The 27,696-nt window shown below is 37.3% G+C and overlaps 1 protein-coding gene across 1 annotated transcript in view; it reads left to right on the top strand.

Moving 5' to 3' along the window:
- Positions 1-27,696, top strand: part of MED13L (mediator complex subunit 13-like) — a 327,824-nt gene that overhangs the window by 182,499 nt on the left and 117,629 nt on the right. The window contains exon 4 of the mRNA XM_011928703.1: positions 4,327-4,410. Within this exon, the coding sequence (XP_011784093.1) occupies positions 4,327-4,410 (84 nt within the window). The remainder of the gene's footprint in view (positions 1-4,326; positions 4,411-27,696) is intronic.

The raw sequence follows: 27,696 nt of genomic DNA, 5'->3' as shown, positions 1-27,696 counted from the left end.
GAAAGAGATTTCAGGCCAAAGCAGGGTTAATAGACGTTAGTGGTAGTATTTAATATAGAAATTCAGAGCCAAGGACATGCTTCATAGTTTACCAACCCTATGTAATTGTGAGCAATGTTTTGCTCTTCCACACATTTTTCTGAGGAAAGAATTTATAATGACTTTCATTAATTTTTGTTGTTGTTTTGTTTTTGAGGCAGGACCTCGCTCTGTCACCCTGGCGGGGGCGCAAGGGTGCCATCACAGCTCATTGCAGCCTCGATCTCCTGGGCTCCAGTGATCTGTCCACTTCAGTTCCCTGAATCCTGAGTAGCTGGGACTACAGGTGTGCGTGACCACACCCAGCTAATTTTTGTGTTTTTTGTAGATGCAGAGTTCCACTATGTTGCCCAGTCTGGTGTCAAACTCCTGGCCTCAAGCTGTTCTTCCACTTTGGCCCCCCAGAGTGCTGGGATTACAGGGCTGAGCCACCATGCCTGGCTCATTCATATTTTTTTTTTTTTGAGACGAAGTCTCCCTCTTCACCCAGGCCAGAGTGCAGTGGTGTGATCTTGGCTCACTGCTGTCTCTACCTCCTGGGTTCAAGCGATTCTCTTGCTCCAGTCTCCCAAGTAGCTGGGATTACAGGTGCCCACCACAACACCCAGGTAATTTTTGTATTTTTAGTAGACACGGGGTTTCTCTATGTTGGCCAGGCTGGTCTCAAACTCCTGACCTCAGGTGATCCACCCATCTTGGCCTCCCAAAGTGCTGAGATTACAGGGGTGAGCCACCGTGCCCAGCCAATTTTTTAAAAAACTGTAGATCCATGACCCAAAAACATTTGAGAACCAAGGACTTTGTGCCTCTATATAGGCTACTGTTGAGTCAACTTATTCCCATGTATCAGTTAGGTCTTCCTTAGCAAAGGCACACCTTCTCTCTCACCTCTTCCTATAACCATGTGGAAATACTTTCTATACTGCCTAATCTTGGAGGGACTCTGTGTGTATCTCCCGTCTCTGCCACAATACTTAAAAAACTGAGTGAAAACACTACTTCATGCAATTCTCTGCTGTCATGTTTTCCTTTCATTGTGTGGGAAATCATCGATCACAGGGAAACTCATTAGCAAATGAAAAATCATGTAAGTTATTTGTGACTCTCATTTGGAAACACATGGTTTTCAGATTGAAGCATCAGTATTTTCCATGGCTGTTTTGTGTATAACAACCTTTTGTTGACATTGCCTGACGAAGAAATGTGACCTGCAGTGGGAACTCAAGATCTAGTCACACAGTGTTGGACTCTCTGACAGCGTTTTCATCAGCCTTTTTGCCTTTTGCTTTTGTCCTTAAGTGGTCCTGACTGTGCACTGCTCTTCCACCTTCCAGACCTTGTTTGTTTTTTTCTGGAATGAAGTCAGCATATAGAATTTGTGATTTATTTGATAGAAGAGCAGATAAACTTTCACACATTGTTCTCTTTAGTCACAGATATTTTATCTGCTTTTATTTCATATTATACTGTCTATAGCCTTGGATTTTTCTTTCTGTACACTGTAAATTTATGATTTGTTATTGGATAAATGGTTCTTTTGAATTCTGACCTTCAAGACATAATATGAGGAAATAAATATTTTTAAAAACAGTATTTTCTAAGTGAGGATGTGTGTTACTGGAAGACTGTTCAATGTTTGATGTGATGCCATACCTGTTACGTGCCCTATTGCTTTTATTCGTAGCATTATCAATTTTAAGATACACCTTCAATTTAACAATGGCTTTTGGAGAATAAAGAAACATTATCACATTAAATAGACCTATAATTTACAAGGTACATTTGGACTTCAGAAATAAGGAAAGAATTGGGAAAATGTGACAGCATGAGAGTTGGTGTATGCTAATTATTAGATGTCCTGGCTCTGTGATCAGGTATACCTGGGCTTGTGTGCAACTTTGCTGTTTATTATCTGGATGACATTCTCACTGTGCCTCAGCTTCTTCATCTATAAAAATTGCCATTGTAACACCCATCTTTTATTACTATTACGAGAATTGAATGATATACTGTGCCTGGTAATCAACCAGGTAGTGGTGGTATAGTGATTCTGGTAGCAGTTATTGATAATATTATTGCAGAAACTTGGTATCAAACACTAGAGTTCTAGTGGAAATAGGTTTATATGTACTCTAATAAAAAATATAATTAAGTCTGTTAGCTAGTGAATAAACTGTGGAGATACTTTTTCAGTTTTGCTTCTTGAGTACTTCCTCCTTGGGTGGGTGTGCCATATTTCCTATTCTAAATTTAATGAAGTCACAGCCTTTACCCCTAAAAAGCATTTTTTTTTTAACTTATAAGCTTAGGAAAACATATTTGGTTACTCTGAAAATGATTTTCTTCATTGTGAACAATGAAGATTGCAGTAGAAATTTATTTTCAAAGTAAAACCAATTGAGCCCAGTGACTTTTTGGTACATTGATTCTCCAAATTTACTGTGCCCAAAAGGAGTTCCATTGTGATCATCAGAAACTATTACCATTTACTAACCCATCTAACCTGTAATGAGTTGGGTGAGGGCTTGAATTGTTTCCATCCTCCTTGATGGTATGGAAATTACAGAGGCAAAAGCCATGTGCAGAATTGCCTCAATATGAAGTAAAGAATTGCTATATAACTCTTGCTGGTAGGTAGAACCTTATATAGAAGAATCACATTCAGTCTTCTGACATCTTTTCTTACAAAATATGTAGAATTTCGTTGAATACTGTTAGAAATAACTGTATTTCACTAGTTCCAAGTATACACATTTCCCCCATGTCCCCCCATTTTTTATATTTTTATTTATTTATTTATTTTGAGATGGAGTTTCTCTTTTGTTGCCCAGGCTGGAGTGCAATGGCGTGATCTCAGATCACTGCAACCTCTGCCTCCTGGGTTCAAGTGATTCTCCTGCCTCAGCCTCCCGAGTAGCTGGGATTATAGGTGTGCACAGCCACGCCCAGCTAATTTTTTGCATTTTTAGTAGAAATGGGGTTTCACCATGTTAGCCAGGTTGTTCTCGAACTCCTGACCTCAGGTGATCCGCCTGCTTCGGCTTCCCAAAGTGCTGGGATTACAGGCATGAGCCACCACACCCAGACTCATTTTTATGTTTTTAAAATCAGTTATACTCCTTACAGTCCATAACATCCACCGTTGGCCAGGTGACAGTTAAGGTATAGTTGTTATTTGCCTGTACATGAGTGAACTTGGTCATAACTCTCTATATTGTTGTCAGTTCAGCTGAATTGTGTGTATTATTGTTAGAAGAATTGGGTTCACTTGCCATTTAACATGTCTTCAAAAATACATGTTAGAATACCTTGTTATTTGATGTTAAAATGACATAGAGAAGTGGGCCACAGCTTGTATATGAGTAGAGCAAATATTCATTATAGAAGACACAATTGCAATTCCTTGTTTCTCGCAAAGCCATAATCAAGTGCTTTATTGTGCCTACAAAAAGAAAATACCTAAGATAAAGCTGTGCTGTATTTTTGTCACTGAGATCCCTGTCACATAAAAAGCATTGCCTATCACATGCCAAGCCAAAAAATAAAAAAACCAGCATTAAAACTTGCCAGATGGGCTGGGCACAGTGGCTCACACCTGTAATCCCAGCACTTTGGGAGGCCGAGGTGGGTGGATCACTTAAGGCCAGGAGTACGAGACCAGCCTGGCTCAACATTTAATAGAGACCCCATCTCTATTAAAAGTACAAAAATTAGCCAGGCATGGTGGTGCACACCCATAATCCCAGCTACCTGGGAGATTGAGACAGGAGAATTACGTGAACCTGGGAGGTGGCAGCTGCAGTGAGCCAAGATTGCACCACTGCCCTCCAGTCTAGGCAACAGAGACTCTGTCTCAAAAAAAAAAAACAAAAAAAAAACAAAAAAAAACTTGGAAGATGGGTGTCGGTGGCTTGGACGAATATCTCTGAAGTTCTCTTAAGGAATGCTATATTCCTAACATTCTTGATGATGCAAGAATTGAAATTATGCAGAAGTGTGATTTTATTTGAAGTAATTCAGAAGTATAAGATGTTTTAGAAATACATCAATTTATTTTGCTTACTTGCGTTTACATTTTTCTTTTTACATGGGCATAAGATTCTATGCCCAGTGTCCGAGAGTTCTTTTGGGAAGTATAACGTAAAACTTTTAAGCGATACAACATTTTGATAGTTTAATTGGTGGTGTTTTTATTTTTGGTGATGTATCTCATCTGGTGTATTGCTTCAGCGACTTACTAATTTGTTGTTGATACTATAAAAGTAATTCTTGATGTCATTATTTTAGGTGCCTAATGGATAAGAACTTCGTTAGGATTGGGAAATGGTTTGTCCGACCCTATGAAAAGGATGAGAAGCCAGTCAACAAAAGGTGAGCCTTTAGAATGCTCTTGGCTTTTTGGTTTCTTTGGCCTTGTGGGTGGGAGAACAGCTTATTGATTTTATTTATTTCCTAATAATGTTAGTAGTTTAGATATACTCAAATAGATTCCTGGATCACAGTGTTCTTAAATACTATATTATTAAATTTATATTCAATATTGAAGATTGATTAAAAAGGTGATTGCCAATATACTCATGTTCAAACACATATTACTATACTATTTGGAATTGAAATAATCTGTTTTGTTATTTTCCATTTTCCTTCCTCATCTTTGACTTTTTTTTTGAGGCCAGGTCTTACTCTGTCACCCAGGCTGGAGTACAGTGGCACCATCTTGCTCACTGCATCCTCAACTTCTCAGGCTCAGGTGATCCTCCCATCTCAACCTCCCAAGTAGTTGCGACCACAGGTGTGTGCCACCACACCTGGCTAATTTTTTGTATTTTTGATAGAGATGGGATTTTGCTGTGTTGCCCAGGCTTAGCTCGAACTCCTGAGCTCAAGCCATCCGCCCGCCTTGGCCTCCCAAACTGCTGGGATTATAGGTGTGAGCCATTGCGCCTGGCCTCATCATTAATTTTTTAAAAGTGTTATATGGCATAAGTTTAAATACAGTGAAGACATGGTGGAATTCGTTGGTGCCCCTTAAAGAAGATCAACACATCCTTGACGATTATAAAACCAGAACTGTGAATTACTTTCCTAAACAGTCCTAAACTTTTAGCCATCGTGTGTGTGTTTAAATGCAGTCCTTGATACTATACAGACATGGAATTTTAGATCAGTCACACCAGAAGCTGAAAACAGAGCCCTCAAAATTTAAAATTTACTTTGGCTACCTCTGAATGTAGCATACACGTAGTTGGAATCATAAGTTGATGGTGGATATTCATTATTGATGAGCATGGTATTCAATTTAGATTCTGTTTTATTATCAGTGTACTTGCCCTAAGTGTCCCAGGTACTGGGTGCAGATTAGAGCCCGTAAGCCTTACATAGTAGTTTTAAGATTAGGCCTTTTTTTTTGGTTGCAAAATTTCATCTGGAAACTCCTGCCTCATTAGGAACCTTTGCTTGCTTAACTTTCCTAGTTTCTAGCAGAGACTTAATTAGTAGTCTTCTCACTCAACCTGTCTGCCTTAAATCTTTAATGAAATGGTTGTGGAATCTTCTCATTAACCAAATATGATTTATGAAAATTTTCAAAGCAGATAAATTAGGGGCCGGAAGTTTTCTTTGTCAAATCACCATAAACTTTTTTGAAGCATTTTTGCTTTTCAGTACATTCAGAATCCTTTAAAAAGTAGCAATGTGTATGGGTGTGTGAAAGTTTGATTCTGTTTACAGATACTTTGATGAAATGGGATTTTTTTTCCTTATATGTATATGTATATTGATTCGGCTTAACTAATGTGTTCCATGGGTTTTTACTTTTATTTATTTTTACTTTTTATTTTGTTTTGAGACAAGGTCTTGCTTTGTTACCCAGGCAGGAGTACCAGTGGCGTGATCTCAGCTCACTGCAACCTCTGTCTCCTGGGTTCAAGTGATCCTCCCACCTCAGCCTCCCAAGTAGCTGGGACTGTAGGCCCACACCACCATACCCAGCTCATTTTTAAATTTTTTGTAAAGATAGGGTTTTGCCATGTTGACCAGGCTGGTCTTGAACTCCTGAGCTCAAAGCAGTCCGCCCACCTGGGCCTCCCAAAGTTCTGGGAATTACAAGTGTGAGCCCTTATACCTGGCCTTTGGTTTTTACTTTTAATCTTAGCATTCTCCTTAAATTTACAGAGGACTTAAATTTAAATTTTCTGAGGTGTTTAAGACTCTGTGGAGTTAAATATGGAGTGCTTTAGTCCAGTGACCTTCTTTATCATTCTGAGTGCATCTGTCCATGCCTAGCATAGATTGTGTCACTGGTGAGTTAACTGAGCTAGTCATAAAATATCTTTAGATCATAAAATACAGGATGATTTGACAGCCACTGGGGATGAAGAGGAAATGTAGATACAAAATAGGGATTGAAGGAGTAGCAATTCATATGTTAATAGTAAAAAATAATGTTAAAAAGTCAAATATAGTTATCAGCCAGTTTTATATAGAGTTTGTATATCTTTATACTCATTTAGGCTCCAAAAATCTTCATAACTTTAGCAAGCCTGGTGTAAATAATGCATGTAATGTATTCGGGAATTTGATTCAATGTAAATGGGAGGCTGCTGATATCTGAGCACTGTGATTGAATGAATTTTAGACTTTATATTCATGATTGAATATGGGACTTTGTTCTCCTACAGTGCAGAAATGTAAATTATTTTGAAATAGTATTTCAGAAAAGCTTAACAATTAGAAAATTTAAACCAAAGATGAATTTAAAAATTGGCATTTGCTTTAATAAAACTTTATTAGGTATGATGACCTTTTCCTTCTTTTATTCTCTGAGTGGGAAATAGAGCCTCTTGGTAGATGTTGAAATAGGATCTCAGTAGTCATGTCTGAGATGGACAGTTTTAAATGGACAGTCATGCTGTGGAGCAGAGCATTTAGCATTAGAAGAGAATTGGGTTCACATCTTATTCTTCCACTTGCAAGTTAGATTTTGGACAAACTGTTTATCTCAGCTGAACTTTGATTGTTATTGAGTTGAAAATCATAATGTCTTAAGAGGATTATAGTGAAGATTAAATTAGATGATTTATGTGGCAGTTTATAATTTAGTTGAGAGAAAGTAGAAATGAATTAAATTAATTTTTCTTAAGTTTAATTGTGTCTTTTTTGGTACATTGGAACAGATCTGTTTAGTGACTAATGGAGAGGAAAACCTGTTGCCCACTGCTAAACAAATTAAATGTACAAATTTACATTTTAGAAAAGCTCTTATTTCTAAGTATAGTGTAATGCTAGCATATAGTATCTATATATAATACCTATAATCCTAGCATATAGTATATATGATATATATGCTATATAGATATAGTATCTGTTTGCTAGGATTACTAGCATTACTGATTATTAATATTACTGATTTGTCATACTGCATATTTTAGATATTCTAATCATGGTGAAAAAAAATACTGATGAATGAGTTCTCCCTGTTGGAATAATAGCATATGATTTTTTGTGCTATAATTTCTTTCTGTACTCCTTTAAAGTTCTTGTGCTATGTGCTATGATTTCATTTACTAATGGACTCCTAAAAGAGTTCTTGTGTTTGATATGAGTTGATGTTCATGAGAATTCTAAAATAGATTATTTACATATTATATATTAAATATATGTATTTGATTAGGTAGTTTTAGAAACATAGAAATTCATTCAATATAATTTTTTCTCTATATTGACATCTTTTGTTATTCATATCCTTGGAAAAAGATTAAGTAGAAAAGACAGCTTTGGGTTTGCCCTCAAGAGTGATGACGAACTAAAATCAAACCTACAAAATTTTTGTTTTCTGAGATCTATCTTGAACTTGAAAAAAAGCTTTTGCATTCAGAATATGTTCTAAAACAAACCAGTGAAAAATAAATTCTTTTAAAATCATTTGGAAATTATTCCAATCATGCAGGTTCTCTCTATTGGGAAGGCATTTGTTTTCTCATTTAATTTCAATCCACATTTCTTACTGGAGAATTTGAAATCTATACACTTTAGTCTTTGAATGTCATTTTTAGCAAATAGTTTATTGCCTTTAATAACAGTGGGCCTTTGATCTTTTTTGGTATCAGGTATACAGAAGCTAAGTTAACAAGAATAGCAACTTGCTAATTCATTTTTCTGGGTTAGTTTGCTGTCACTGACTCTTGGGCAAACCTACTCTGCTCTTGGGTGATAACTCCAGAGAGCATCACATGTTTTCAAATATTCTAATTACTTTTGTATGTGCTGATAGCACATGTGCACATACACCCCCACCACATATATACCCATACACCCTGAAAGTATATTACTGTATGGTTTTTGTCTTTTCTCCTCTTAACTCTGGACTTTTTGAAACTTCTTTTTTATTTTCTTACATTACCTAACGTACATATTTAAGAAATGTAAATACATTTTTTGGTTTAATAGCAAAGCGTGTATTTTGTGTAGCAATACATTATTAGCTCATACCAGAAATGTTTTGATGCAGGAGAACCATATTTAGCATTTTGAAACTTTCGTTTCCTTTCCTTTCTTATCCTCCCCTTTATCTCCTCACAGATAACAACCTGGTACTCCATTTTCTGAATTAATTTGCTATCACTGACTCATGGGCAAACCTGCCCTGCTCTTGAGTGGTATGCCTTCTCTCCATCCTCCTCTTTCTCCCCAAACTCTATTCTAGCCCAGTCATCTGTGTTATTTAGCTTGTAGAGACGCCCAGATAAGAAGGCATTGAATGGATCCCTAGTCTAGAAGGTGAGCAGACACTTCAAATGTGAACGGTAAAGCAAGCCTCTTTGTAGTGTCTAGAAAAATGAGAACAGTAGCTATTTATAATTTTTTCTCTATTCCTCATAAATTTACTTTGCACATGTGGTGCCTATCTGTTAACAAGGGCTTGCTGATGGGAAATCCATAGATAAATATTAATGGGACAATTTGGACTTATGTAATCATGCGTAGTAGTTTTACAGCTTTTTTTCTTGTAGCTCTGTAAAATATTTAGTCATTTTCTATGAGTCTATCTAGGGAGTTACAGTATTCTACCATTTGAATGTATTTGGGGATTGTGTGAAAAGTGAGAAGAGGGATGAAGTTAGAGTCTTGGCAATCGTCAACATTTGTAGAATGGGTAGAGGAATAAGAATACATAAAGGAGACTGAAGAGTCAACTGGAAATGAGAACCAAGAGAGACTGGCGTTACCAGAACCATGGAATTTTAAAGTTTTCAAGGTTGATCACCTGTGTCTGCCATAGAGGCATGTAAAACATGTACTATAAAGACTATTAGATTTGGTAATTATGTAGTCATGGTGACTATAACATGGGCAGTTTCAAGTGGTGAAATTCCGATTGCAGCAGCTTGCATTATAAATGGGAGTTGAAGTGAAGATACTGAATGTAGAGCTCTTGCCATATTTTTTCAAGTAGCTGCAAAACACAAAACTGTTGATTCCAGGAAGGAAGCAGACAAACACTTAATAAGGGCTTGTGTTAAAGCTTAATAGTAGTAGCTATAATTTTTAAAAGTATTTTCCATGTACCAGGTACTTTGCTCTGTAGTTTCATAAACATATATAGGGGAATGTTAAATTGAAAGACCACTTCAGCCAGAGGTAATGATAGTTAAATACAGTATTTGCCTTCTAGCTAACTCTTCTAGTTTTTTCTTTTTTTCTTAATACCTTAAAAGAAGTTATGACTGTTAGTTTTTATTTTTCACTTGTGCTCTTAGTGGTCTAAACAGTATATGTCAACATTAATTACTGATTTTTACACTTTAAAGTAAAATATATTTAAATATATGCTATTTTCAAGAATGATTGAAAATACCTTATAGTAAAAGACATACCTTGTTTTTAAAATTCTTTTTTATAGTAAAAGATATACCTGGTTTTAAAATTCTTCTTTATAGTAAAAGATATACCTTGTTTTTTAATTCTTTTTTTTTTTTATTTGAGAGAGTTCCGCTCTGTCGCCCAGACGATGTCAGCTCACTGCAGCATCCCCCAGGTTCAAGCAATTCTCCTGCCTCAGCCTTCCAAGTAGCTGGGATCACAGGCATGCACCACCATGCCTGGCTAATTTTGTATTTTCAGTAGAGATGGGATTTCACCTTGTTGGCCAGGCTGGTCTCGAACTCCTGACCTCAGGTGATCCACCTGCCTTGGCTTCCCAAAGTGTTGGGATTACAGGCGTCAGCCATGACACCTGACCTATACCTTGTTTTTTAATATACTGGAGAGACTGAGAGAATACCATTATTGTAATTCCTTTTTAAATTCCTGCTAGATAACTGAAACCAAGCCCGAAACAAATCTCTCCTTGTTCAGTAGACCATTCATCCAGAAATATAGATGATTTTCCATTAACTATTTGACCTTGTGGGACTTAGTGAATCCCTTGGGACTTCAGTTTTAGCATTTATTTCTAAATTGTCCTTTAGCTTTCAGATTCTCTAATCCTCTAAGTGAAGTGAATTTGGTGAAGTCTGGACATGTCTTATCCATGTATGTCTCTGTATATATCCATATCTTTTGTTTTTTTTTTTTTCCCTCTACCACTTAGGGCATGTTGCCTTCATTGTATTTACTTCTGCTATAAGCAGAAAGTAACTCCTGTATTCAACAATGCTGGAGATTTGATGCCATTCTTCCCAAAAGTTGGAAAATTTTAAAAGAACATGTTTGTAGAGAGGGAGGGATTGTGTTAACTCGAGTAACGATATTCATAGTCAGATTAAGAAATGGGAGGGGAAATTGTAGGTACCAAATGGGAGTTGAGGTGTTAATTTCAGTTTTTATTACAGAGGTGACCACCTTTTCACCTTTGCTTAGGGTGTTTTAGCCAAAAGCCACTTTCCCTGTTGGAAAGAAAGTCAGTTGAAGCTTCAGAGCATGTATAAATAAAGGTTCAAAGTTTAACCTTTTGGTAGCATGAGGGAAGTACTGTTCAGTTTACTCATATCTCAGCCACATTTAGGATGTTGTTCCTGTTATGTTTTTCTGACCAAATAATAGACTGAGCCTAAGTACCATAGAATGATATTGCAGTATATCAACTAGATCATTCTTACAGATTAATGAAATGGATTACTCTAGAAGTTGACTACATTTTAAAAAGGAATGTTTTATCCTCTGCTTTGTAAATGTAGCTAAATTCGGCATACTTTGTTGAAGTATCTTAGAATTTAGAGAAAGTGTAAAAATGAATATGCCTGGAAGGTTGTTTCCATTCCTTTTTCATGGCATCTCAGTAACATGGGGGGAATTTTATGGCAAGTTAAAAACAGATTTGTCTGAAGGAAATGAGTGCTCCTATTTTTATGCTATTACTATATTTTTTCATTTCCACATTTATTTTGTATTTACAAAATGAGAAAACAGTTCATCTGTGTAAGCGAGAGGGAAATGTTGTCTTAATTTTAATTTGGAAAATTTTAGCTGTACTAAGTATAAATTGATTTTCCAGTGTGGCTTAAAAGTTTAAGAATCTTGAGATTAGTACTTATGAATTCCTGTTACAGTCTACCATATATTTCTGCCACCTGTATTATTAATCCTAAAAGGATACTTATGGTATGTTTTCAGACTGAACTCATTGGTTTAATAATATCAAATGGTTGTTTAGATGATATCATCCTTTTCATTTCCATTTAGTTTCTGGTTTATGTAATTATAGTCAAGATTTAGTGAAAATCGCCGGATGCTGTGGCATATGCATATAGTCCTAGCTGTATGCGCATATAGTCCTAGCTATATGCATATACCATGGAGACTGAGGTGGGAGGATTGCTTGAGTCCAGGAGTTCAGGAGTTCAAGTCCAGCCTGGGCAACACAGTGAGATACCATCTTTATAGAAAAGAATTTAGTGAACATTACTATGGTGTGGACATAAAAGAAGGCAGATTTTGAAAGATTTAAATAACTGGAAAGTGAACATTTTATTTTTGATATTGTCATTTTCAGTTCCATAATTTCCATTGGACCGTTTTTATCATTTCCATTTCTCAGCTGTCATTTTGTATTTGTTTATTCATTGTGAACACTTTTCCTTTATATCCTTAAGCTACTTACAATAATTGCTTACAGATTTTTGCTACTAAAAAAGTTTGGATTTTCTCCGTTGGTTTTGTTTTCTCTTGAATATGGGTTAGATTTTTCTTGTTTTTTTCATATGTTGAATAATTTTGAATTATATTCTGAACATTGATATAGTGTGGAGACTCTGGATTCTGTTATGTTTGAACATTGTTAATTTGGCCTTTTTTTTTTTTTCTTTTTTAAGCAAGGAGTTAACTTTGGCTGAATTTTGGTCCTCCCCTCCCCTTCCGTGTCCTGCCCTCCCCTGCCTTGCCCTGCCCTCCCCTCTCCTCCCCTCCCTTCCCTTCACCTCCCCTCCACTCCCCTCCCCTCCCCTCCCCTCTTGCTTCACAAGGAGTTAACTTTGACTGAATTCAGACTCTAGACTATTGTCTCTTTTGTGGTGAGCTTCTTTTATCCCAGGGTTTCTCAGCCTTGGCACTGTTGACTCATGGGGTGGATAATTGTGGTGAGAGCTGTCCTGTGCATTGTAGAATGTTCAGCAGCATCCCTGATCTCTCCCTACTTGATGCCAGTCACACCCTCTTCCCTCAGTCGTGACAACCCAAAATGTCTCCAGATAGTTCCAGATGTTCCTTGGAAGGGCTAGTCAGCCCTGGTTGAAAACCACTGTTTTAGCCTTCCCAGGCTGTTGAGAGCCTGCACCATGCAGTAATTTAGGAGTTGGCCAGAGATTTGGGCAGAGTTTGTGTCTCTGATTCTCTTCTTTCCAGAATTTCTGTTCTAGCAGCGGTGGGCTCTTTAACTCAGTCCTCTAGTTCTTCGCCATTAAGACTCAAGGTGGGGTTTCTGTCAGTTTTAGCTATTGTGGTTCAGTCTGCCCTATGCTACAAACTGTTTAAAAAGGAGGGTGGAGGGGTAGGTGGACAACTGTCATGAGAATGAGGATGATTGATTCAGTGCCATTTCCTCCTTCTGGTGGTAAACTCTTGCCCCTTCCCCAGCATCTGCCTACGTTTGGTATCTCAGGTTTTTGCAGTTTTTAATATCTTCTTCAGAATTTATAGTTATTTTTTTAAAGGGAGTGTCATGTTGGAGTGGAAGGAACTAGTTTGTACTACTGGGAGGGGAACCTGATATGTATTTTAGGATGTAAAACTTTGCGTACCATCCTTTGTCAAGGAGGGTATCATCTTTTAAAAAATGTATAGACATAAAAGATCTTTATTATATATTTTGAGTTAACATTTATATAAAACCTTTTCCTGATGCACTTTTAGTGTTCTATACAAATGTTTCTTAACAGCCCTTATGAACTTTTTTTGCAGAATGAGGTAGGATGATGAGAAATGAGACAGACCAGTAAGGGGAAGAAAGGTCTGGGAGGTGAGCAAACAAGGCTGGGAAAGGCAGATGATATGATTGTAAGGGGAATGGAGGCGATTGAGGGGTGGCTGCCTGTTTGATTCGTAGTGTGCTGTTAGTAAATGGGCTCCTTTCTGTGAAAAGTGTGATCACACTTGCTAAAATTTTCTGACTGTGACATCTGCGTAGCAACTTGGCACCGGGGGAAAGCATTACAGATTAGAGTTAGATTTCAGAACATTTCTCTTTCAACAAGAGTATTCATTTCTGAAAAGATGCTTAAGAATACAGTTTCATACTGTTGCTTTTGGTTGACTTTACACATTGTTTTCTAACATTTTTTTCCTCATTAGTTTAATGAAGCAATTTAAAATGTTAATAAAAAAGATTATATACATAAATTCTATTAAACTTAAAATTACTCACCTTAAGCTTGCCTTTTTTGTAGATGAATCTTATGGGATTGAAGAAGATAGCATAAATGAAGTAGCTAATACAGAACCTAACATCTGGTTATTGTGTAATGGTAGCTATTTGCCATTATTAGTGAAACTGGTGGTAGTAATATTTAGAAAAAATTAAGGATAATTTTTTATGATTTTGGTAATTTCTTGTACTAGAGGAAGCTTGCCAAATATTTATGAATCAGTTTTTGTTTACACAATTTACATTAAATAAGGTAGGTATTTCCACTATAAATCTTTCTACATAAGGGCAGTATAAGAAATGTCATATCGTATACTGATTTTACCCGTAAAATAATGACATCAGCTATTTTCTAATTTTAAAGAAGTAGTCTTGCCAAATGTTTGAAATCACCATGATTTTGGTATGAATTTGAAAATATGGTATTTACTAGTATTGTGGTTCTGTTGCTATCCTTTTATGGAGTCAAAGGAAAAATTTTTGAAAATGCGTAATGTATATTATAACAGTATAACTATTTGTTGTGGAGTGTTAAAGGATATTATAAAAATAAAGCTTTTAAGTATGGTTTGTAGAAATTATTAGATCTGTCTCTCAGAATCTGTCTGTTAAGTGTGGCTGCATGCTTCATTTAGGATTTTATTAACAGTTGTATAAGATTGAAGTATAATAGCTTGATATTTATGGTTAAAGAATATCATAGGCCAGGCACAGTGGCTCATGCTTGTAATCCTACCACTTTGGGAGGCTGAGACAGGCAGATCACTTGAGGTCGGGAGTTTGAGACCAACCTGACCAACATGGAGAAACTCCAACTGTACTAAAAATACAAAATTAGCTGGGTATGGTGGTGCATGCCTGTAATCCTAGCTACTGAGGAGGCTGAGGCAGAAGAATCACTTGAACCCAGGAGGCGGAGGTTGCAGTGAGCCGAGATCGCACCGTTGCACTCCAGCCTGGGCAACAAGAGTGAAACTCCATCTCGAAAGAAAAGAAAAAAAAAATCATGGAAAACTGAGTGCTAAATTAAAATACTAAATATTACGGAAACGGTGGCGCTGCCTCCTTGATAGAATGTCAGGTCTGTTGTTGTTGTCTTCTACCTGCGTCTCTTGACTTATAGTTTCTTTTGTCTCCAGTCACTCTGCCCTTGTATATACTTTGGTTAAACTACTTTTGGTGAAGCACTGTCCAACAGAAGAACATAATGTGTGTCAGTTGTGTAGGAATTGCCCAAGCGTTGTCTAGCGTTTCTGCTCCCCAGCAGGAGCCATTTTATCCACCCAGTTACCCTTCACAATTCTAGCTTAGTCTAAACTCATTTTCTCTTTGCTCATATTCTCTCTTTCCCACCCACTCTGTCTTCCCTGGCAATTCAAGTTAAATTCCATCTCTCTTCTTTGAGTTGCTCCCCTGAAATAACATTTCCAACTGTTTGTTGTGGCATTTTACATGTAAATTTATTAATAGCATGTTTTTTTCTGCTGTTCTTTATATCGTGTGTGTGTGTGTGTGAGAGAGAGAGAGAGAGAGAGATTTTAGTCTTCTCTTGAATTCATACTATAGAAGATGAGAATTTAGTCTTTCTCCTTTCCCCATTCCTACATTACTCCTCAATTGAATCTTTAATATAGAGTCATTTATTTTAGTTCCAGTGTACATCATAATTTTACCTTTTTTTCTACTCAAGATCTATAATTCCCAGCACAAAAGGTATGATAGGTTGGGTTGAACTGAATATGAATAGTACATGCTTTTCCTTTGTAAATCTGTTTCATATGCTTTAGGATCAAAATGGTAAATGAGATTTGAAAAGTAATCTAACATAAAACAAAAATTGAGTTATGTCATTAAAATAGAAATAGTGTCTTCACCATTCTGATCTTGATGTTAAAAGATGATCTTTTAAACTACATTTTATAATTGGGTTAAGATCTTTTGATTCTTAAAATAATTGCTTTTGTGTGGTTATTTTTCAGTGCTATTCATTATTGAGTGGTTTGAGCAATTGAACTGTTTGTGACGCTTATTTTAGTATGAGTATTTTTTAATAGGAAGCCTACAGTACTGTTGGACTTTGTCCCCTGTCATGCTGGATTGTGAATTGCGATTCTTGTAGTAGAAATAGCCTCAACACATTTTGAGATCTTAAACGTGCTTCATATATAAAGTAGGAATTTGCACACAGAGGACCCTAGAGGAAACATTGTTAGGCAACATTTGAGGGATAATTACGTACTCCTGAAATTGAGTAGTATTGTTTATTTAGTGTTGACTGGTATTGAGAATGTAGAAAAATAAAGGGACATCACAGTATATGTAATTGAAAACAGTTGGCTAAAAGTATTTCCATGTTAACTGAGATTTAAAAAAAATGACTGGCCGGGCACGGTGGCTCAAGCCTGTAATCCCAGCACTTTGGGAGGCCGAGACGGGCGGATCACGAGGTCAGGAGATCGAGACCATCCTGGCTAACACGGTGAAACCCCGTCTCTTACTAAAAACTACAAAAAACTAGCCGGGCGAGGTGGCGGGCGCCTGTAGTCCCAGCTACCCGGGAGGCTGAGGCAGGAGAATGTTGTGAACCCGGGAGGCGGAGCTTGCAGTGAGCTAAGATCTGGCCACAGCACTCCAGCCTGGGGGACAGAACGAGACTCCGTCTCAAAAAAAAAAAAAAGACTAGCTATATAGGGGGTACTTTTCACTAAAAGAAAATTGGGCTGTTGGCTGGTAAATTTTGGTATTTGTCCCTATGATTTAAAACATCAATTTCAGTGTAGCATGTCATCTCCCCACCTTTATTTCTTCTTCTTCTTTTTTTTTTTTTGGCGACAGAGTCCTGCTCTGTCACCCAGGCTGGAGGCTGGCGGCTCACTGCAACCTCCACCTCTTGGGTTCAATCAGCTGTCCTGCTTCAGCCTCCTGAGTAGCTGGGATTACAGGTGCATGCCAACACGCCCGGCTAATTTTTATATTTTAGGATTTAAGCTTTATATCAGAAAATAGTTTACCTCTTGCACATAACTTTTTTCTGCTAATAATTTGTTGTGTTCTTGAATAAATAATATTTCTGGGCTTTAATTTCACTATTGAAAAAAATCACACTCAACTAGAATTCTTTAGTGAAAGAAACAAGACATTATGATATCTCTTAACAATATGTGAAAACCGAAAAATTGAGATTGTATATACTTTTACGTTTTCAACTTTACCTGCAGCCCTTACCCCTTCTCTGAAAGCATATACTACTGACTTGAACACGTGAGTGTGCTCAAGTAGTAGAATGAATATGTACCGTTGTGCATTATTCCTTGATCATTTCAAGCATGTTTTGTGGGTTCAAAAAGGTAAGTTACCAAAGGACACTTTAATAGTGGAAAGGCTTACCCTTTTCCTCAACCCTTAGAACCACATGGTGCTAAAATTACCCAGTAAAAAATTGATAAAATCATTAAGTACATTTCAAACTAGAGGATTCTTCCTTTGAGGAATATTACACTGGTAAGTTTGAACATGGCTCAGTGTTTGCAGTACAGTACAAGGTATGCTCTGTAGATGATGCAGAACCAAGAGTTCTGTATTTGTGCCTTGACTTGCTATAAAATTCAAGCATTACATGTTTCAGAGCTCTTTTAATTCTTCTGGGTACATCACTGTGTAGTCTTCATTTGAGACATCGGCATCCTGTATATTTGATCTCCTTTAAGAAGGAATGCAGTACCCCACCTGTAACTCCTTTAAACATGTCAGGCATTTTTAGAAGCAGTTGAAGGTACTGAGGGACCAAGTTGTGACTGAGGCTAGGGTGATGCCAGGTACAGGGAGGCAGAGGAATGGGCCAGTTGTCCTGATCTACACGATAAATACTCAGAATTCTACATTTTTAACTCAAGAATTATGACTTTTTGTACATGCAGCGTTTTCAGGAAGTGATGAATGTATGCATTATTACGAGTTTTCCTGATGGACCTGAATTTGCCAACCAATAGCCTGCTCCTCTGAAAATAAATGGCAGACGTTTGTTGTGCAGATTTGTTTGTTTTTTCTCTTCCTTGAGACATAGTCTCGCTCTGTCTTCCAGACTGAAGTGCAGTGATGCGATTTTGACTCACTGCAGCCTCCATACCGGGTTCAAATGGTCCTCGTGCCTCAGCCTCCCGAGTAGCTGGGATTATAGGCGTGTACCACCATGCCTGGCTAATTTTTGTATTTTTAGTAGACACACAGTTTCACCAGATGGCCAGGCTGGTCTCGAACTCCTGGCCTCAAGTGATCCACCCACCTCGGCCTCCCAAAGTGCTGGGATTACAGATATGAGCCACTACGCCTGGCCTGCACAAGATTAAATGAGATAATAAATGTAAATAACTGAATGAATGACTAGATAACTCTTTGAAAGCCTGTTTCATAAATTTTTCTTGGTTCTCATAGTACCTTATGCAGTTTTATGAATCAGACGTATCAACTTGTCAAAATGAAATGATCCTAATTTAGGGATAGCAGTGTGTAACATTTTATTAATCCTCTTTCAAATCATTTGATGTTGTTTACATATATTCAGGTCTTTTGTTCTATAAATCATTCATTGAAAGCAGATGGTGGAACTTCCGTAACATTGCCTCCCTTAGACCAAATGTTTTCAGAGGTTTGACTTTGGTCTTACATTCATTCACATGTAGTTGTAAAGAGGCCTTTTGACTATTAGACCCACTACAAGTGTGGTAGTCTGTTTTCAGTATTTCATGCATAATATGCAGTTCTCTTTATTTTTTTCTTTTTATAGTTTTAAAAATGTGAATTGCTTCATGAATTTGCATGTCATGGTTGTGCAGGGGCCATGTTAATCTTCTCTGTATGGTTCCAATTTTCGTGTATATGCTTCTGAAGTGAACAAGAGGAGGTTCTAAGTAGTGCTGAGCCAAGTATCTTTAATAAGATGAAAGAGCAGCTCTGGGTAATAAAGGAGGCAGCCTAGATGAAAAGCGACCCAGAAAGAAGTGGATCCAGAGTCAGTTATCAGAAGTGGAAAGAAGCAAGTTCCTTACAAACCACCAACACTTCTAGATTTTTTTTCTCATTTGGATGGACATGATTCAGTACATATAGAGACATATTTACTCCTTTGCTTTTTACTTTGCTCCCTCCTCACCTGTTCCTCATAAGTATACCCCCAAAGTGAGAGTTTTTCCCCTTCTTTTCCCTTCTTAGGCACATTTGTCACTTCTGTAGCTTCAGATGAAAAGAGTGATCTAGATAAGAATGTTTGACATGAAGTAAAAAAAAAAAGTAGAATAAGTGGAAAATTGAGAGTAAAATAAGTTGTTATCTCTATATTTAATTTACTGGCATAGTCTGTCATTGGAAGTAACTAATTATACAAATATTGCCATTTACTCTTTTGTCCATAGCCCTCTATTTAATGAATAGTACTAAAATGTTTCTTTGGAGGGAATTTAATTCTGTATCACTCACTCATTCTTTTTTTAAAACTTGCATTAATAGCACTTTTTAAAAAATAGTGTGTTCATAGATCATCCCAAACATTTAAACAAGTCTATTGTGTATTTTTCTGATTATAAAAGGATTGAATATATTTATTATTTTTTTGAGACAGAGTTTCATTCTGCTGCCCAGGCTGGAGTGCAGTGGCAGGATCGCAGCTCACTGCAGTCTCAACTTCCTGGACTCAGGTGATCCTCCCACCTCAGTCACCTTAGTAGCTGGGACTATAGGAGCATGCCACCATGCCTGGCTAATTTTTGTATTTTTTGTAGAGACAGGGTCTCATTATGTTTCCCAGACTGGTCTCGAACTCAAGTGCATTGGCCTTCCAGAGTGCTGGGATTACAGGTGTGTGCCACTGTGCCCAGCCTGAATATATTTATTAAATGGTAGAAAATATAGAAAACCATATAGACTTACAAGATAGTTGGATTGTATTCTAACATATAGATATATCCACTATATAAATACAGGAGTATGTATAGAATCTTTTTTTATGCCATACTTTATATTTTCTTATACATACATTCCTCCAAAGTACTTGGTAATTAGTGAAATCTTTAAATTTTGGCTTTTAAAAATAGTTATTTCTAGATATACTAGAAAAGGACTTCATCCTAAAGTGTAGTTTACAAAAGGACAAAATTAGCATCCTAATGCAAATATAAAACAAATAATTGCCAAACATTTTTATAACTCGTTAATTAGTGAGGGAACGGGTATGATGTTAGAAGCAGTTTAAGGAGCATTAGACTAGTTAGGACTTTATAGAAAATGTATAAAAGAATATAAGGATAGGCCAGGTGCGGTGGCTTAAGCTTCTAATCCCAGCACTTTTGGAGGCCGAGGTGGGTGGATCGTGAGGTCAGGAGATCGAGACCATCCTGGCTAACATGGTGAAACCCCGTCTCTACTAAAAATACAAAAAATTACCCGGACGCTGTGGCGGGCACCTGTAGTCCCAGTTACTCGGGAGGCTGAGGTAGGAGAATGGCATGAACCTGGGAGGCAGAGCTTGCAGTGAGCTGAGATCGCACCCCTGCACTCCAGCCTGGGAGACAGAGTGAGACTCCGTCTCAGAAAAAAAAAAAAGGAAAAATATGGATAAGATTTCTGAGTTAGTTACAAAAGTGGTTAATGTCCTGAGGACTGCAAGCCATAATAGGCGCTCTCTGTTTGTCAGGACAGAAACTGTTCCTACTAGCCACAAATCTACAAGTTAATGTAAAACCTCAATAAATTTGTGACCTTTAAAGAACAGTGAAATGTGGATTGTGCAAAGTATGTTCCCTTAAACCAGAAGTTCCTAAACTTTATTGTTTTTGTAGTGCCCTAGGAATACCTTTCATGGTATTCCTAGGCCAAAAGAAATACCTAACAGTCCTAGTTACTAAGTCCAAATAATAAGTATTTATGTACTGTTTAAGCAAATAATGCACATACTGCAATAAAACAATAAAATTTATTCTTAAATAGCTGCAGTTGCTTGTTAACAGGATGTGTATGCCTGTTGAGCACTGCACAACTCAAACCAAAGAATCAGGCTAGAAATCACTACTCTTGTTTTCTGTCTGCATTGATTTTACTTTGTATCATAGCTACCACCGAAAAACCAGTTTCACAAATATTTGACTTTGTTGAAGGTAAGTTAATACAGTCTAATATTGAAACTATGAACTTGAGCTAGTAGTTTGCATGTTCTCTGACAGATGTTACTTTGTTTTCCTAAAAAATTTAGAATGTCGTTGTGAATTTGCTGTAGTGTTATGGGGTGCTTTGGTATGTAGTTTGGGAACCTGAGGGCTAGATGGTCCTCAGATGTACCTTTCTCTCTATATGGCATTGAAAGGACAAGCTGTCCTTCTTTTACCTTATTTCAAACTTACGAATGAAATTTCTTAAGTATTCTGGGGAACTTCTCATTATTATAATTATTTTTGTCAGATGTTTCTTTTAAACTGCATGCTGGATGGTGGCAGTGTCACTGATTGTCCAAGTGTATTCTCTACTCTGTTTATCTAAACCCTGCCAAGTATATAAAGAAGGTCAGCCCTCTGTGCCCAATTGTTCTCGTTGACTAATTGATCATGCCACTGTGTTGCACTCAAGTTATAATATAGCACAAGGGTGTCCAACCTTTTTGCTCCCCTGGGCCATATTGGAAGAAGAATTGTGTTGGACCATATGTGACATATACTAGCACTAATGATAGCTAATGAGCTAAAACAAAAACAAAATACATCTCAAATATTTTAGGAAAGTTTATGAATTTGTGTTGGGCTGCATTGAAAGCTGTTCTGGGCCATATGCAGCCCATGGTTTACGGGTTGGACAAGCTTGGTATAGCTTAATCTATAACTTTCGGATCTCAGAACACCTGTTAACAAAAGTGAGGACCCCAGGATGCTTTTTTTAATGTGGATTCTTATCAATATTTATGACAAAATATTCAAATGGAGGAAATTTGGAAGGCTGAGGCTGGTGGATCGCTTGAGCCCAGAAATTCGAGACCAGCCTAGGCAACGTGGTAAAACCCTGCCTCTACAAAAAAAATACCAGTGTTAGCCATGAAGGTGTGTGCCTGTAGTCCCAGCTACTTGGGAGGCTGAGGTGGGAGGATTGCTTGAGCCTGGGAGATTTGAGGCTACAGTGAGCTGTAATTACACCGCTGCCAGTCTGGGTGACAGAGCGAGACCGTCTCAAAAAAAACCACCACCACCACCACCACCAACAACAAATAAAACTGAGAAAAGTTATGTCTGACTTTTAAAATAATAATAATAATAATAAACCCACTACATGTTAACATGAATGACTGTATTTTAAGTAAAATAATTATGTTTTAAAACAAAATGTGGTAAGAATAATGGCACTGTTTTTGTAGATTTCTTTAATATCTGGCTTAAGTGAACACAGCTGTGTTGTAGTCTTTTGCCATCACAATTCCATGTAGCCTCTGGAAAACTCTACTGTACACTTGGAGGAGGAGTGAAAAAGATTAATAATGTCTTGATGTCATTCTGAAATAGTTTTGACATGCTTCCTACTTGGAGTGGCGTTTTATATTCTTTTTTAAATTTTTAGTCTTTTTTATTCTTTTTTTTTTCTTTTTCTTTGCTCTAGTATACATATCCTGAGATTTTATATTCTTAGACAATTTCAAAGTAGATGTGGTTTGTATGCGTATTACTTTTAGGAGGGGTGGGTGAACTTTTATTGTAATAAAGGACCAGATAATTAGTATTTTTGGCTTTGTGGGGTACATGGGCTGTATCAAAACAAGTCAAGTCTCACATTGTACTGAGAAAGCAGCCATAGATGATATGTAAGCAAATACGCATGGATTGTTCCAGTAAAGCTTTATTTACAAGAAATGGGTGGCAGGATGTAATTTGCCTTGGGGTTATAGTTTGCTGAACTCTGCTCTTAAGAGGGATGTTAGCGTTAAGACAAATTAAGTAATTAGCTGAGAACCATGCCCCATCTACAAAGTCTAGGATCCTGGATTTAAATTCAGGCCTTTCTAGTTTCATAAGCACTATTTTTTCACAGTTATTCATTCTGCTTTCACTAATAATGTTTATAAATTATATGTAAAAATGATTATGAATTATAAAGTGTTAAAATAATTCATCTCTACCTAATTGCATAGAGGCTGGCATTTATAATTGCCCAAGAAATGATTGGATGAATGTTTGAGTCTTTATCATAATAAATCCTATGCACAGCAGAGCATTTTAACTTTTGTTTTCTTTTCTTTTTTTTTTTTTTTTTGAGACAAAGTCTTACTCTGTTGCTAGGCTGGAGTGCAGTGGTGCGATCTTAGCTCACTGCAACCGCCGGCTCCCGGGTTCAAGCAACTCTTATGCCTCAGCCTCCCGAGTAGCTGAGACTACAGTTAGGTGCCACCATGAGTGACTAATGTTTTGTATTTTTAGTAGAGATGGGGTTTTACCATCTTGGCCACGCTGGTCTTGAACTCCTGACCGCAAGTGATCCGCCCGCCTCAGCCTCCCAAAGTGTTGGGAATACAGGCGTGAGCCACAGTGCTCGGCCAATTATTTAATTTACTAAAATATGTATACCTAAAAAATGTTTTCCTTTCAATAAATAAGCTATTTTATTCTATTTATCATTTGGAATTGAAAATACATGTAAATGGTACAAAATTTAGCAGCATAAAATGGTATAGGGTAAGAAAGTAAGTCTTCTATATCTAGTGCCTGGCCACCCAGTTTTTCTTCTAGTGTTAAACCCTATTGCCAGTTCATTTCCATCCTTTCAGAGATTAGTCTGTGCATATGTACACAAATGTGTATGTATATATTCCCTTTCTTATACAGATAGTATATCCAGTGGTATACATACTCTGCCCATTGTTCCATTCCTTTATTTTTACTTAACAGTTATGACATTCAGTCCAAGCATATGCATATATGACCGTCAACTGAAAGCAAGAAGATACTTTATATTCACTCTAAATACTTGTTCTACCTTATTTACTAATTTCCTAATATATGTGTTTTGTTATCTATATTCTATGAGTAGCTCTTCTAACAGTAGTTTTTCACAAAGAAAAATGATCTTGCTTTGGCCATTAGTGGGCATGAGTAAAATAACTTTATGAAGTCCTGCCAAGGAACTCAGTATTATGAAGATAAGACATAAGCATTTAAAGCCATTAGAGGCAAGACACTGTTATAATTAGTATGTTGATCTGTTAAATAGATGGTAAGAAGGTGAAAACAGGTAGATACTGATATGGGCTCTAGTAAAGAAGAGATATTTGTGAAGTTGGTTTTGACAAGCCTGTAAGGTTTGGATGGCTTGGGTTGGAATCAAGAGGAGGGAAGCAGCAGTAAGAAGACACACGTCACCGTGGTGTCTCAAGGAAAGACTGCACTGACTGGAGAGGAAAATGCATGCTTAGCAGCTTTGGAAGATATGAAGACGTTGCCCTAAAAATAGGACTCTTGAGACCCAGAGAGTAGCAGAGATATTATTTTATGTTTATTTGTGCTCTGCCCTTTGGGCCCAAGATGTATAAAAGATGGTGAATTGCTTTCCAGAATTGGCAGTAATGACTGAAAAATTGGGATAGTTGCTTGTTAAAATTGTGTGATTCCAGGGTTACAGATAAACATGGTCTTGATACTTAAAGATTAAAAAAATAGCTTTAAAAAACCCTCAAAAGCAAGCCTTCTTTTGAGGGCCTAGTTCAAACTTGTGACAATATTACGGTGATTCATACATAACTTCTCCCAACTGCCCTTGACCCCTTGCTTTTGCAGAATTCATTAATGTGCCCTGGGACTGTTTTTAGTGAGTGCGTTTTCTAGTTTTTGGGTTCTGTTTTGTTTATAAGACAAAACCTTGCTCTGTCACCCAGGCTGGAATGCAGTAGTGTGATGATAGCTCACTGCAGCCTCCAACTACTGGGCTCAAGCAGTCCTCCTGCCTCAGCCTCCTGAGTAACAGACTGCAGGTGTGTGCCACTGTGCCCAGCTAATTTGTGTATTTATTGTAGAGATAGAGTCCTACTATGTTGTCCAGGCCAGTGTTGAATTCCTGGTCTCAAGCAGTCCTCTGTCCTCAGCCTCCCAGTATGCTGGGATTACAGGCGTGAGCCACCATGCTTGGCCCCCATTAAGTGTCTTTTGTATTATTTTATTTTGTCTCCTGCCAAGGGTTTTAGCACTTAAAATCTTCTGGCTCCTATGGCTCATGTTAATTTTTTGAGGCTAGAGCGTATCTCACACTACTGCAGTTGAGAAACACCTGAAACCTATTATAGCATATTCTTTGTGGTACCATCTGGTGCCACTGTAGCTTCTCTGGATGAATTTAATCGCTTGGCATCTTCTTCAAACTTTAAGGGAAGGGGTTAGCAGAAAGGAAGTCTATTTCCTGGAGCTTGCAGGTCTAGATGTGTACTCAAAGACAAATTGAAACGGCAGGATCAAAAACTACAGCATGAAGATGTTCAGTAGCACAGCTTCAAGTTGGAAGGAAAAGGATCTCTTATTTGTAAGTTAGGGCTCGCATTTTTTGAGATACTGTGCTGATAAATGCTTTACATAAATTATTTCCAGTGTTCACTACATACCTGGTACTTTGTGTTATTTTCTTTGGTTTTACAGCTGAGGAAATGGAGTCCTAGGGAATCATATTACACAGATCTAGAAAGTGCTGAGAGCACATTTTAAAGGAGAAAGGCAGGACGTTTATGCAAACTACTTGTACAGTCTTTATGTCTTGTTAGCCCCTACAGTAGCCTTGTGAGATTAAGTGGTAGTAGTAGTGATACTCCTAATTTTAGTTAAAGGAATTGAGATACACGGGGATAAATAACTTGACCAAGGTCACACTGCAAAGGGGCAGCTGCTAGAACAGTCTGATTCCAAGTTTCTTGCGCTTAATCTTAGCAAAGAAATAATAAATACCTCATTTCCCCCCAAAAATGAAAAAAGTAAGATACAGTGGTTTAATGTTAAGTGTGAAATATTAAAGAAGAAACAAAAAACAGTGGTCACTCATTTTTTTAGCCTCTGGGTTAGAAAGTTTAATGGCAAACAGTGGACAAACTATTTGTGGAGACCAGACACTGTAGAGCCTTCTAGACTTTGAAGAAGATTCCTAATTCAGTTTTTGTTTTAAATGAACCTTGCTTGCACAGTAAAGCTCCAAGCAGGGTATTTAAATACATATTTAGGAAGAAGAATTCTTACACATTCTCCGAATTTATATGCAGTGGTCTGCATACTTGCTCTAAGAGGCTAAGCTGGATGCCGTTCTGTCAAGGGGTCCCTTGTGGTAGTCACATGGTCTGTGCCTTCCTTTAGAGCTGCCAAAGTGAAAATTTTTAGTATAGTCAGGTGTCTCCAATCAATTTGAATCTTAGGGTCAAAAGAAGAGAGAACGGGAGTATGGAGTGGTTAGGCTTTCTGTCTGCCTCTTGAACGTTTGCCTAGATATTCGGTGACTGGTGCTTAATAGTAAATTAGAAGATACAATTTTTTGAAGGACAGATACATTTCTTTGTAACATTTAACCAAACTTAGAGTTACGGAAGAAAGAAGATGTCATTTTTTCCCCCTCCTTTATTCATTTTGTCTATTAGGTGACATAAAAGAAAAAGTATTCTTTTAAAACTTAAAAATTGGGCATATTTTAAATGTTAAAGAAGACTTTGAGTTTTTTGTTGTTGTTTTGAGGCAGAATCTCACTCTGTCATCCAGGCTGGGGTGCAGTGGCAAGATCTTGGCTCACTGCAACATCTGCTTCCTGGATTCAAGCAATTCTCCTGCCTCGGCCTCCTGAGTGGCTGGGACTGTAGACTTGCACCACCATGCCCGGCCAATTTTTGTATTTTTATTAGAGACGGGGTTTTGCCATGTTGGCCAGGTTGGTCTCGAACTCCTGACCTCAACTGATCCCCTCGCCTTGGCTTCCCAAAGTGCTGGGATTAGGCATGAGTCACTGCTCCCAGCCAGACTTCAAGTTTTAATGTTTAACAGTATGTTTTATTTAAGGTATGTGATTGGGGAGAAAACTGCAATAAATACATATTAATAATAAATCGTGAGAAAGCGGCTTTGATAACCACATGACCCTGTTAGCAGTCACATAAAGCTGTGAAGAAAAATGCAATCATGCATCTTATTCTTTGATACAGGATGAATCTTAAGTTGAAAAAGTAATTTCATGCATTCAGATCCATCATTAGGGAGGTAAGTAATTGAATTAGTATTTAGAGAAAGAAGGTATGATCCATCACTCAATTAGGAAACAGAAGATAATGTCATCTCACAATCCCTACCAGAGGTGTAATTTATGTGATTTAGAAGATTTCAAAAATTTAATTACTGACATATGTTTGGAAAACATTCTGATAAAATCAGCTCAGGTCAAGGGCTGAACATATGTTTACTTACCTTCCTCAATAATAGATTTTGGGTTTTCACCAAGTTTATCTTTTATTTCTTCTCTCCTTTTCTTTGGCAAATTAAACATTTCCAGAACTCTGATAGTTTTTCAATCAATTATTTTGATTATAGAGAAATTACTTTCTACACTCTTACATTCATTTAGTTCTTGTTCTTCTTTTAGTGTTTGATGAATGCACTGAACAAAATGAGAGAATAGTAACCTAAGACCAGTTAATATAATATCGAGTCCAGTGGGATGATGAAGCAATGTAGTTTCATTCTTGTTTTCATAAGAGAGAATGTTGGAACTCATATAGACTTCCCAAGCTTATGTAGACGTCCCAAGCTTACAGAGCTAACTGGAGCCAG

Source organism: Colobus angolensis, unplaced genomic scaffold, assembly GCF_000951035.1.
Source record: "Colobus angolensis palliatus isolate OR3802 unplaced genomic scaffold, Cang.pa_1.0 Scaffold79, whole genome shotgun sequence".
Classification (NCBI taxonomy): domain Eukaryota; kingdom Metazoa; phylum Chordata; class Mammalia; order Primates; family Cercopithecidae; genus Colobus; species Colobus angolensis.
The sequence above is the reverse complement of the archived record's forward strand: the minus strand, read 5'-3'. Positions and strand labels throughout refer to the sequence as shown.